Source organism: Chiloscyllium punctatum, chromosome 45 (genome assembly GCF_047496795.1).
Source record: "Chiloscyllium punctatum isolate Juve2018m chromosome 45, sChiPun1.3, whole genome shotgun sequence".
In the NCBI taxonomy this organism is placed as follows: Eukaryota; Metazoa; Chordata; class Chondrichthyes; order Orectolobiformes; family Hemiscylliidae; genus Chiloscyllium; species Chiloscyllium punctatum.
In genome coordinates this window covers 53,776,917-53,789,866 of record NC_092783.1, presented here as the reverse complement: position 1 = coordinate 53,789,866, position 12,950 = coordinate 53,776,917, and the positions used below count along the sequence as shown (strand labels likewise).

Genomic DNA, 12,950 nt, shown 5'->3' with positions numbered 1-12,950 from the left:
TGATTAAGCTTCCATAATCCTCTGAGATAGAGAATTATAAAGATTCAACAACCTCTCAGTGGAGAGGGCTTACTCACTATTCCTAAATTAGTTGGTTCTAAACTCACTGGCCAGAGGATTCATTCTATTTCAACTGTCACACCCAGTAAGAATTCTATAAGTTTCAATAGGACCACCTCTCAATGTTAGAAACTGTAAGAAATATAGGTCATATTTCCTCTCTCTCTCCTTATAAGCCATCATCCCAAGGATTGTTCCAGCGAATCTAAGGATAGATGAGAATGCTTTATCTTATTTATTGACGAAAATAATAGTGGTTTTTCTGATGGCAGCTGATTTCCGAGTTCAATGACTCCTTTATTCATTATATCAGGAATGTATGATTACTCAGACCATATAACAAAACATTCATTTGAACAGGATGACCAACTACTTTGGGTTCTATCTTTAGGTTCCAACACATATGACGATGCTAGCAATTACATCAAGAGCCAATTCCTGGATCTCAACATGCGAAAAGATGTCAAGGAGATCTATGCACACATGACATGTGCTACTGACACACAAAACGTCAAGTTTGTGTTTGATGCCGTGAAAGACATAATCATTAAAGAAAATCTCAAAGACTGTGGTCTTTTCTGAACATTTGGGCTTCAGTCTTTATCAGGTATTGAAGAACTTATTGTAAAAGTACTTGTTTGTAATCACTTTCATGATAAATATTGATGTTTGTGGAATCAGAATCATAACATTACAGAAAGACACCATTTGGTTTCAAGCTTATGTTAATTGCTTGTTGAATAGTGCAGCCAGTTCCATCTGTCTGCCCCTATCACCCACACCTACAGCACTGAAGATTTGGAGTTCCTACCCTTCAAGAGGCAATCCAACTTGCTTTTAAAAGTCATTAATCACTTCTGTTTCCATCACCCTTGCAGACAGCTAGTTTCAAGTCATTATCACTAATTGTATTGTAAAAGTTCATCCTCACAACCACCCTGCATCTCTGCATTGATTCCAGTCCTCCAATCACTTATCTTCCTAACCACATGCAGCATTTGAAGTCCTGTGAACTATAAAAAACATTGTGTAAACCTATTACTTAATATATGAAAAAGTCAGGACTGCAGAGTCAGTCAAAAGCTGGAAAAAAAGCACAGCAGGTCAGGCAGCATCTGAGGAGCAGGGTAGTCAACATTTCAGGCATAAACCGTGACTTATACTGCTCTTCAGACACTGCCTGACTTGCTATTCTTTTCCAACACATTTCTTGACTCTGATCTCAAGCATCTTCAGTCCTCACTTTCTCCTAATCGTTATAATCTTACTGTGAAGCCTCTTCCAAGGATGCCTACTCCCTCCACAAGGATCTCAGTGAATGTCTCTCTTATTGCATTTTCTAGGTTGTCCCCAAGCCCTAGCCTCCCCCCCCCCCCCCCACCCCGACCCCACTCCTATTTATCTCTCAGCCCCCATGACCCCCCCTCCCCACCATTCCATACGAACATAAGCTATCATATTTCAGACACATAACAAACATCAAAACTTCAGACAGTCAAACCACATTGTTCCATCTCATCACCTTGAGCTGCTGCAGCCCTTCTCTATGATAGTGTAAGATGAAAAATTTGTAAAGATGACAAATGGGTACAATGGGATAAAGACAGGTTAGGCAAGTGGGAAAAGATCTGGGAAATGTAGTCGGAGAGAAAATGCAAAATGATCCTTTGTGGCAGGAAGTGTATGGAAATCATAATATTTAAAGTGAGACAGATTGCAGAGAAACTCCTAGACAATGCAAGTACACCAAACATTAGGAATGATTAGAAACAACAGATTGCTGGAGAAACTCAGTGGATCTGGCGGTGTCTGTGGAGAGAAAGCAGAGTCAACATTTCATGTTCATTACACTCTGAACAACTGGAATTTCTCTACAATGTTTCTTTCAGATCTTAAAAATTGGTAGTTGTTTCATATATGAATAAAATACTGTTTGAGGAGAATTAAATTGAAAAAGAGAGAGAGGTTATGCTTCAGATTGGTGAGATCACATCTCGGAGGACTGTGGATGTTGATTCCTTATTTATGCAAGGATGCAAATAAATAGAAACAATTCAGAGATTTACTGGGCTAATAATTGGAATGCATAGGCTATTTTAGGAAATTGGACAACTTGAGATACTATTAACAAAGTGCCTACTTTAGATAACACATTTTCCTATTAATTTAACAGTCTTGAAACCTTCTTTTTCTGCCCTCAGGCCCTTCTGGCTCTAGTCTTTCCAGCTTTCGCATGAAGTGTGTTCCATTACCAAGGTTGAATTGACATGACCAGCTTCTCCAAGCCCATGCTTAATTGACTTCATTATTCTCACCAGCAAGATAAGCAGAAAAATAAATGTGGTATGATGTGTCATGCCTACTGTATTGCTTTCCAGGTCTCAAACATTTCATTAATAAAAGCAACACTAAATTGAGAGGGATAGTTGACCTAAACTGGTGACTAATCTTCCAATGCTTGTGATTTTGAGAAAATTCTTGTGAAGCTTTACTTCACCACTTTTTTTGCTTAAAAATAAGTTTCCATTTCTAAAACAATTGATCTGATTTTATAGCGGGTATAACTAGTTTGGTTTACACTCAGTTCTGTTCTTGTGCAATCTTGTGTTAAGAAAATCATAGTAACCGTGCGGTTTAAACGAATGGGGCAGGAATCACATAACTAATATGGGTAAGGAAAGTTCTCATTCAACAAATAAATGCTTCAATTGTGCTAAAGCCAATTCACTTTGAAGAAATACACGTTATAGAAGAATTGACTACATTTATACCTTTATCAGTTTTTATTTTTCGTGCATGAACTAATTTCATTGGACATGGAAATCACTAGTTTCATTCCAGCAGTTATCATCAGGACGTTTCTAGTGAAAATATCCCTCTTGGGATATAATATATACATATTGCTACGCAAGTGTGAAGTGGATTTGTATGTATTTCTCTCTTTACAGGCTTCAGAAATGTTTACAATCCCAGATTACATCTTTTTGGGCCTTTGGATATATTTTTAAGGCAGTCATGGAGAATGTTTAAGCAGTGAATGTGACTCCTGGCAATGAGGAGGAGGCCACAAATGCTGGAGAAACTCCATGTCTAGTAGCATCTGTGAAGAGAGAAACAGAGTTAATGTTTTGAGTGCAATCACTTAAAGGGGACTTTTAAACATGCACATATTCCTGTTGCAGACAAACCATGCTCTCCTTTAATGCTCTATTTTCAGACTCAACATAATTAGCTGTGTTTTATATTATTCCTCCTGTAGTCCATCACTAACTTCTACATGTTCAAAACCCAGGTGAAATCAGAAATCCTACACTGAGATGTTACTTGGATTTTCTTTGCTGTAAATTAGATTACCAATTAAAAGGCTGTGAATACTTTGAAATCGGGAAAGTAATGAAGAAAACTTGTATAGCTAAAAGGTTGAAGACAAACACCAATCACTTTGAAGTGAAAGAAAATCAAAGCAGTCTAGATTCAAAAAGTACAACAGGCAACTGCCTTTATTCTTAAAATGCATGGCAATATCTACAGAGATCAACACTGTCTTAGAGAATGCATTGATTACTTTTCCCACTGAATTGTTTTATTTGACATTTAATCATGAATAAATACATATTGGGTAATTTTTCTCCAAAGATGTCTCAAAGATGAAATCTGCAATTATGGAAAAGGATAATGAAGGTCACCAAGTTTTTGTTTAGCTTGTGCTTCATGCAACTCATCGACTGTCCACTTAAATTTTTTAAAGTAATCTCCTTCCCATCCTCCCACGAGATTCCATGAGCCACAAATCAAAACTGAACAGAAGAAGCCATTATTCGACATGTATATGCCAGTCTATTTGGGCCCAAGCGTCCAACTTCCCATTTCCTTAAAATTCTGTTACCAAATATGTATCAAAATCCCTAGTAAATAATAATGAATGTGACATCACAGGTTATGTACAGAAAATTCTTCAAAGTACAAAGTACAATGCCGATCCCAGCAGAGTGACAGGTCACAGAAGGAATTCCACCCCAGCCTCAGATATAAGAATAATAGAAAAACAAACAAAATTGTTCATTCAGGAGGGGCAACGAATGAAAAAAATATGTAGAAAACTTGCCATGCTAAAAGTAGATCTTTAATACAACAATAATGTACAACATGACCATTTAGAAATGCAATCACCATGGAACTTAAAGCCAGGCTTTACGAACAGCAAGGTTTCAACTTCATTTTAATTGAGTCACTTAAAAATGCCAATTTAAAAATCATAATTTGTTCAATCATTCACAACCATCATTTCTCTAGAACTGTCTTTGCATAACATAGGTTTGAGGCCCTAGAGCAAGAACACTAGTAATTCATGTAGGAAAAAAATCTGTTAACAAAGATACCAATTCTTGACAATAAATATATATAATCTAATGATCATAAAAATGGATTGGAATGGAAAATGTACTTGCTTGATGAACTTTCAGAGCTATCTTTTAAAAAAAAGTGACTCGTCATCTTCAATGTAACTCAAACGTGACAACTGTTTTAAATGTGCAGTGGTAAGGGAACGACATAACCTGCACTTTCAAACAGGGTTCCCAGCATTTCCTTGTTATAAACAGGGTTCCCAGCATTTCCTTGTTATAAACATGGCAATATTTAACAGTACCATGGTAAGCAAACCAATCATGAACAACTGCGGCGGAGGCTGTTTGCATGCTTGGGGTACATAGCTTTTTATCAGAGGATAAAAAGCTGACAGAACTACCACGTTTTTAAAATATATACTGGTTAGGTTTTTAATTATTGTTTTATTTCTTGTAATCGATATGGCAGTGCTATATTATAAAAATAATCTAATCTAGTGAGAGAAGTACAATCTTACTTCACAGTTCATAACTATGATATCCAAAATTCTTTTTAGGTCATGGTTATTTCTATTAACATTCTGATATGAACAGGAAGCATGAACTCAGTTTAATCGAGTACCAGACCAAAATTACTGAGGTTAAAACAAAATCAACAGATTTTGGATCAGAAATAAAAGTAGGTAAAACACAGCAAACAGTGGGTGATTCATTAGAAAAAAGGTTTGGTTTCATTTTAAATGACTAATTTTAAGTCATGTATTGTTTTTATATTTGGCAAACGTTGAACAATAGATGGCACTTGAAATTTCAATGGCAGCACAGTTTTTATGACAGCTGGAGGGTAATACTAAATTGCTAAATCATCAGTTTACAAGTCACTATGTTCTGTGGATCTTTATATTGCTTTCTAAATGGACAAATACACTTGAAATAATTTGCATTGGTTTTGGTCTACAGAAATATGTTACGTTCTCTTCTTGCTGGACTAATCAGTACTACTATCAATGTCACAGAGCATAATTTTGTACATGTTAAAAAGAAATACAATTTAATACAATCCTTGAATTTCATATTGGTCCAAATGTCATTTAGAATGAATGAAAGCACTGATGATCAGTTATAACAAAACTTCCAATAATTCTCTCTACAAAATTTAGCTATATTTTGCAATACGGATCAAAAACAAACGAAACACCATCCAAAAAGTAACCACGATCATCGATTGCGTCACCTTTTGATCATTCAATAGAATTGCATATTAACATATCAAAGACAAAAAGAACTGGAAACAAAAGCAGCAAAATGTTTTTTTCAAACACAATGCTGAATCAGTAACAGTACATTATGTACATTACTCATTTCAGACTAAAGCACAATTTTAAAAAAAGTGTTCATAATACATAGTTAGTATTGAATATCTTGCATGCAGCCTCCCTCATGACGTCAGTCATTTTGTTTCTAACTTCTGCCAGGCAGCATAACCAGGGAATACAATGGTCCACCTACAGGCTTCTTTTTATTAACAAAATCAAACCTAAAAGAAAAGTAAATTTAGATGTTTTCAAAAACTGCATTAAGGAAAACACAGCTTATAAAAAAGCAAGCTTTCAATTCAGCAAGTTACAATAATCCTAAAAATTCCATGCTTAATGTCTGCTTTGTTAGTGGAAGTTTTATTAACATCTAGTAACTTTCAATTCTTTATATCCCCACAGCCTCTGCAAAGACAGCACAGTATTACAGGGTGCGAAGAAAACATATAATATGTACTATAACAAGTCTGTAGTTAGCTTGCAATCCCTCACCTGGGTCTGCTCTCTATAACAAGCCTCAGTATAATCCACATTCCTTCAAGTTATTTTTGATGATGACATCTGTCACTGCATCAAAAACAAACTGCACATTCTTGGTATCTGTGGCACACGTGAAATGAGTGTAGATTTCTTTGGTTTCTTTTCGTCTATTCAGATCTTCAAAGTGACACTGAATATACGCTGCGGCTTCCTCGTACGTGTTGGATCCTGGTCAAAAGCAAAATTAGTTTGGATTAGACGATGGGACAAAGAACCATACTGCACATAAAATCCTGTATCATTTTACAAAGGTGACAGCATTAGCAAATACTGACAACAGAACTTAGTTCTGCAACTGACTTGATAAATTGATAAACATTTCTATAGAATATATGGAACTACAGTACTACTAGATAGAATGAATTCAAAATTCCAAAATTTCTGAAGGTCTACAATGTTAAAAGAAGCTGTATTTATCGCATTACTCTTTTGAGTGCTTCAAGCCTGTAATACATCTCTCACCATTTACCAATCTATGCAGCTTAGGTGCAATACAATTGCTTGAATTAGTAATGTAATACATTCACTGCTATTTGATACTTCTGAAAAATTAAGAACAGATCACTAAATCCAATTATTGTTAAACGATTTCATGTTAAAAGTGCAAAAATTCCACGACATGTAGCAAATCATTACCTGTATATTCTGGGTAACAAATTGTTAGAGGACTTCTCTTAATCTTCTCTTCAAACAGATCTTTTTTATTTAGGAACAGAATAATGGATGTGTCTGTAAACCACTTGTTGTTGCAAATGCTATCAAAAAGTTTCATACTTTCATGCATTCGGTTCTGGGAAGACAAGATTTGACCATACTTATGAAACAAGATTACCAGCTTAATCCTTGTCTCAAATAACCACGCAACTTGCTTGTGCAGCAAAGGAAAATCACCAAATAACTAATAGGAAATGCTAATACATAGAGCCATAGATATGTACAGTATGGAAACAGACCCTTCGGGCCAACTCATCCATTCCGACCAGATATCCTAACCCAATCTAGTCCCACCTGTCAGCACCTAGGCCCATATTCCTCCAAACCCTTCCTATTCATATACCCATCCAGATGCCTTTTAAATGCTGCAATTATACTAGCCTCCACTACTTCCTCTGGCAACTCAGTCCATACATGCACCACCCTCTGTGTGAAAAAGTTGCCCCTTAGGTCTCTTTTATATTTTTCCCTTCTCACCCTAAAGCTATGCCCTCTAGTTATGGACTCCCCCACACCAGGGAAAAGACTTTGTCTAGTTATCCTAACCATGCCCCTAATGATTTTATAAACCTCCATAAGGTCACCCTCAGCCTCCGACACTCCAGGGAAAACAGCCCTAACCTATTCAACCTCTCCTTACAGTACAAATCCTCCAACCCTGGCAACATCCTTGTAAATCTTTTCTGAATCCTTTCAAGTTTCACAACATCATTCTGATAGGAAGGAGACCAGAACTGCACGCAGTATTCCAACAGTGGCCGAACCAATGTCCGCAACATGACTTCCCAACTCCTGTACTCAATAGTCTGACCAATAAAGGAAAGCATACCAAACGCCTCCTTCACTATCCTATCTAGCTGTGATGCCACTTTCAAGAAGCTATGAACCTGCACTCCAAGGTCTCTTTGTTCAGCAACACTCCCTAGGACCTTACCATTAAGTGTATAAGTCCTGCTAAGATTTGCTGACACCTCACATTTATCTAAATTAAACTCCATCTGTGACTCCTCAGCCCATTGGCCTATCTGATCAAGATTTTGTTGCAATCCGAGGTAACCTTCTTCGCTGTCCACCACACTTCCAATTTTGGTGTCATCTGCAAACTTACTAACTCTTATGTTCACATCCAAATCATTTATATAAATGATGAAAAATAGTGGACCTAGCACAGACCCTTGTGGCACACCACTGGTCACAGGCCCCCAGTCTAAAAAACAATCGTCTGCCACCACCTTCTGTCTTCTACCTTTGAGCCAGTTTTGTATCCAAATGGCTAGTTCCCCCTCTATCCCATTAGATCTAAACTTACTAACCAGTCTCCGATGGGGAACCTTACTGAAGTCCACATAGATCACGCCCACCACGCTGCCCTCATCAATGCTCTTTGATACTTCTTCAAAAAACTTAAATCAAGTTTGTGAGACATGATTTCCCAAGCACAAAGCCATGTTGACAATCCCTAATCAGTCCTTGCCTTTCCAAATACATGTACATCGTGACCCTCAGGATTCCCTCCAACAACTTGCCCACCACAGATGTCAGTATCACTGTTCTATAGTTCCCTGGCTTGTCCTTACCACCTTTCTTAAACAGTGGCACCACATTAGCCAACCTCCAGTCTTCCAGCACCTCACCTGTGGCTATTGATGACACAAATATCTCAGCAAGAGGCCCACCAATCATTTCCCTAGCTTCCTGCTGAGTTCTAGGATACACCCGATCAGATCCTGGGGATTTATTCACTTTTATGCGTTTCAAAACATCCAGCGCTTCTTTCTCTGTAATATGGACATTTTGCAAGATGTCACCACCTATTTCCCTACAGTCTACATCTTCCATGGCCTTTTCCACAGTAAACACTGATGCAAAATACTTGGTTAGTATCGGTCCCATCTCCTGCGTCTCCACACAAAGGCTGCCTTGCTGATCTTTGAGGGGCCCTATTCTCTCCTTTGTTAACCTTTTGTCCTTAAGGTATTTGTAAAAGCCCTTTGGATTCTCCTTAATTCTATTTGCCAAAGCTATCTCATATCCCCTTTTTGCCCTCCTGATTTCTCTCAAGTATACTCCTACTTCCTTTATACTCTAAGGATTCACTCAATCTATGTTGTCTATATCTGACATATGCTTCCTTTTTCTCAGATAAAACATCAATTTCTTTAGCCACCCAGCATTTCCTATACCTACCAGCCTTTCCTTCCACCGTAACAGGAATATACTGTCTCTGGACTTTAGTTATCTCATTTCTGAAGGCTTCCCATTTTCCAGCTGTCCCTTTATCTGCAAACATTTGCCCCCAATCAGCTTTTGAAAGTTCTTGCCTAATACTGTCAAAATTGACCTTCCTCCAATTTAGAACTTCAACGTTTAGATCTTTTTGGTGCCATCCTGCTCTTTGGCCCGTCTTTCATCTGGGGCCTTAGCCCCACCCTCTTTCTGCCCAGCTCTCTGGCCCCACCCCTCGCTTACACTCTGACTTGCTCTTTCTGCCCCTCATTTCTATCTGGCCCCACCCACTTCTTCTCTATCTGCAATCCCCCTTCTCTGACCCCTTTGCCACCTCGTCAAAAGACTTTACATAAAAAGTCACACTGTAAAGCTACAGCAAGTGTTATTTCACATTGCATGTGTCATGACCATCATACCCTATAACTTTAGGGAGTTTTTTAAAATCACCATTTGGAGGTGCCAGTGTTGGACTTGGGTGGACAAATTTTAAAATTACAACATCAGGTTGTAGGCCAACAAGTTTATTTGGAAGCACTAGCTGTTGAAGCGCTTCGCCTTCATCAGATGGTTGTGCAGATTCAACCACCTGATGAAGGAGCAGGGCTCAAAAAGCTAGTGCTTCCAAATAAGCCTGTGGACCACAACCTGGCGTTGTGTGATTTTTAACTTTTTAAATCTGAATTCTAGCTCAAGATTAGAGGGGTCTCCTTATAAATCTAAGGTTATGCACCAATGGGAAATGGCAGAGGGGTCTGAGAAGGAGTGATACAGAGAAAGAAGATGTGGGTGGGGCCAGATAGAAATTGGGGGGCAGAAAGACAGCACATGAGAGAGCGAGCAAGTGAGTGAGAGCGCGAGGGGGGATGGGGTCAAAGGTGGGCTGAGAGTGGGCAGGGCTGGGTGGGCAGAAAGAGGACAGGGCTAAGGTCCCAGAAGGAAGACAGGCCAGAGAAAGGGTGGAGGAGGGGGAGAAAGAAGAAAGCATATACATTTTCTAAAGAGGTGCCATAAATGCTTGATTAAATTATTCAGCCACAATGCCATTAATGACATGCATCTCCAAGCCTGAAACAAAACTATAAAAGATGATCTACTAAAAAGATTATTTCCTTCTTTTAAATACTATTGTCAAAACACAATTACCATGTTTATTGCGAGTTCAGTTCTTACCACTGACTGAGCAGACAATTTAAATAATTCCAAAATTATTATAATTTAATTCTGCACACTTCACCTAGTATGAAATGCTCTTAAAACCAATATGTACATATTGATAATTTCCCTGTAACTACATGCAATATTTATAAGAAACAACAAATCCTAAAGTACCAAAATGTGTGTTTCCTATAAACGTTTCCTGCAGAATATTTATTTTGGATTTCTCTGTTACAGAAGACAATGGAAGAGGGATCAAGATGTTTCTCTTGTAGATGTAGATTTTTGTTAGGCAGTTGCAGAGGTTATTGGGTAGATGGGAATGTGGTATTCAAAACACAAACCCCGCATGTGGTATTAAATGGAAGAACAGGCTCAAAAGGGCTGAGTAGCCTATTTCTGCTCCTAATTACATGTTGCTCATGTAAAAACTTTCAAATAAAGTATAAGGGCTAAACTAGTAATGTAACGTATGAAAAATTCACTTAGTTTGCAGTTTGGATCACTGAGTGAAACTCAAGCATACCTATCCTGTTAACTATGCCAGAATGCCAGAGATTTACTTACAACACTTGTGTAAAAGCTGAAGTAATCCTACTAAATCCTGACTGTACCCCTCACGTTTGAACTTCTCCTTCAACCAAAGAACATTTCTCTTCCATATATATTGCTGATTTGAGACACAGAAACAGCCTGCAATGGAATAGGTCCTTACAGAATCTTTCAACTCAATTTATTGTTGGTTGAATCGGTCTATGCCTTAGAAGAAATTAAACATTTTCTTTCCTGACCTACAAAGTTGTATTCCAGTTTAATCTAGATTTTTCCAGTTATATTATGTACAGTTCCAATAAAATGTTTTTAAAGTTTTGCAACATTACACAATTGATCTTTAAAATACATTTTTAAACAAGGTATAGCTCCATTGGTCGCTGATATAAATTACTCAGTTTTACGTTTAGTATTGAGTTGGTAACTGTTCCAGTTTGGCTGTTTTATATTTACTCCTACTCATCAGCTGGAGTAAATACAAAAATAAAATATAAACTTTTTTGACACTGTGGTTTTAAATACTCATTTATAATTATGAACAATTTCATTCCTCTTGAAATATGACAACTCTTGCAAAACAAATTGTGAAATTGCAACAATGAACATCATTTCAACAGGCAGTTTATGAAATGCTGTAAAGGCATCAACTGGCCCATTTACTCGCCAGATGAACGTGGACTGTATGATGAAATGTACACACCATTTCCTCATCTTCAGCAAGCACAAGATCGTAATCACTCAGAGCCACACAGAAAATTATTGCAGTTACACCTTCAAAGCAATGTATCCACTTCTTCCGCTCGGATCTCTGACCGCCTACATCAAACATCCTAAAATTTAAAAAACAACACCACTTAAAGCCAAATAAGTTAATTGCAAACCATTACCAGTCTTCTGCATAATTAGACACATGCAAAGTGTGATACAGTAACATCCTGCACAGATTCCATGATAATACATATATAAAATAATTTATCATGTCGAACCTGTGCACTGAATTTTTAAAGTTCTATACACAAGCTTCTGCAGATAATCAAATTTCTATCCAACATACTATCGACAAGTTACAGTAATATTGAATGCAATACAGCCACAAAGGAATATAGCCTAAAAATTTCTGGTAGGACTCCAAGAGCATGTTTTATGGGTCAGGCTCATTTATCAACTTTTGAAATCTTTTTTACTGTAACTACTTACATAATGGAAGTGTACATTTATCATTTGTATTAAAATGGTATTAAAATATATCTGGCATATTATGATGATTCCAACTGGTGGTACTACTGGATAAATCAAATCTCCAATGAAACCCAGCTTGACAGATCATTAAAAAAATATAGTTAATGTGATGGTCGTTTGTAGAAACAGAGCCACAAGTAGCTTCAGAGATTCTTCAACAACAAAATACAAGTTTAGTACACCAAAGCCAAAGGCAAACCAAACATGCTAAATATAGAACACTTTAAGAAAATCTTAAAACACCCAGCAAAACAAAGTTTCAATTGACCTCCAATGACACCACTTCTCAGTGACAAATGCAGAGAAATTACACCTCTATCAAACATGTTAATTAGAATAAACTGACTCACCCAGTTTTTTGTCCTACGAACTAAAGTCTTATGCAAATATTCACAAACTGAATACCTAGATTCTCTAAAGGTCAAACTGATTCTCTAAAGGTCAACATGCAGGTTGAGTCTGTGATTAAGAAAGCGAATGCGATGTTGTCACTTATCTCGAGGGTTGGAATATAAAAACACCATTGTGCTCCTGAGACTTTATAAAGCTCTGGTTAGGCTCCATTTGGAGTACTGTGTCCAGTTTTGGTCCCCACACCTCAGGAAGGACATACTGGCACTGGAACGTGTCCAGCGGAGATTCACACGGATGATCCCTGGAATGGTAGGCCTAACATATGAGGAACAGCTGAGGATCTTGGGATTGTATTCATTGGAGTTTAGAAGATTAAGGGGAGACTTAATAGAGACGTACAAGATAATACATGGCTTGGAAAGGGTGGATGCTAGGAAATTGTTTC

At 37.5% G+C, this 12,950-nt stretch overlaps 2 protein-coding genes across 2 annotated transcripts in view; one reads left to right on the top strand and one right to left on the bottom strand.

Annotated features, from left to right (window-relative positions):
- LOC140467437 (guanine nucleotide-binding protein G(t) subunit alpha-2) overlaps positions 1 to 2,416 on the top strand; it is a 66,518-nt gene extending 64,102 nt beyond the window's left edge. The window contains exons 8-9 of the mRNA XM_072563789.1: positions 452 to 667; positions 2,262 to 2,416. Of these exons, the coding sequence (XP_072419890.1) occupies positions 452 to 642 (191 nt within the window). The 3' untranslated portion in view covers positions 643 to 667; positions 2,262 to 2,416. The remainder of the gene's footprint in view (positions 1 to 451; positions 668 to 2,261) is intronic.
- Positions 2,417 to 3,533: 1,117 nt separating this feature from the next.
- LOC140467436 (guanine nucleotide-binding protein G(i) subunit alpha-3) overlaps positions 3,534 to 12,950 on the bottom strand; it is a 33,565-nt gene continuing 24,148 nt past the window's right edge. Inside the window, exons 6-9 of the mRNA XM_072563788.1 lie at positions 11,613 to 11,742; positions 6,899 to 7,052; positions 6,215 to 6,430; positions 3,534 to 5,943 (exon numbers count right to left, since the gene is read on the bottom strand). Coding sequence (XP_072419889.1) covers positions 6,240 to 6,430; positions 6,899 to 7,052; positions 11,613 to 11,742 — 475 coding nt within the window. The 3' untranslated portion in view covers positions 3,534 to 5,943; positions 6,215 to 6,239. The remainder of the gene's footprint in view (positions 5,944 to 6,214; positions 6,431 to 6,898; positions 7,053 to 11,612; positions 11,743 to 12,950) is intronic.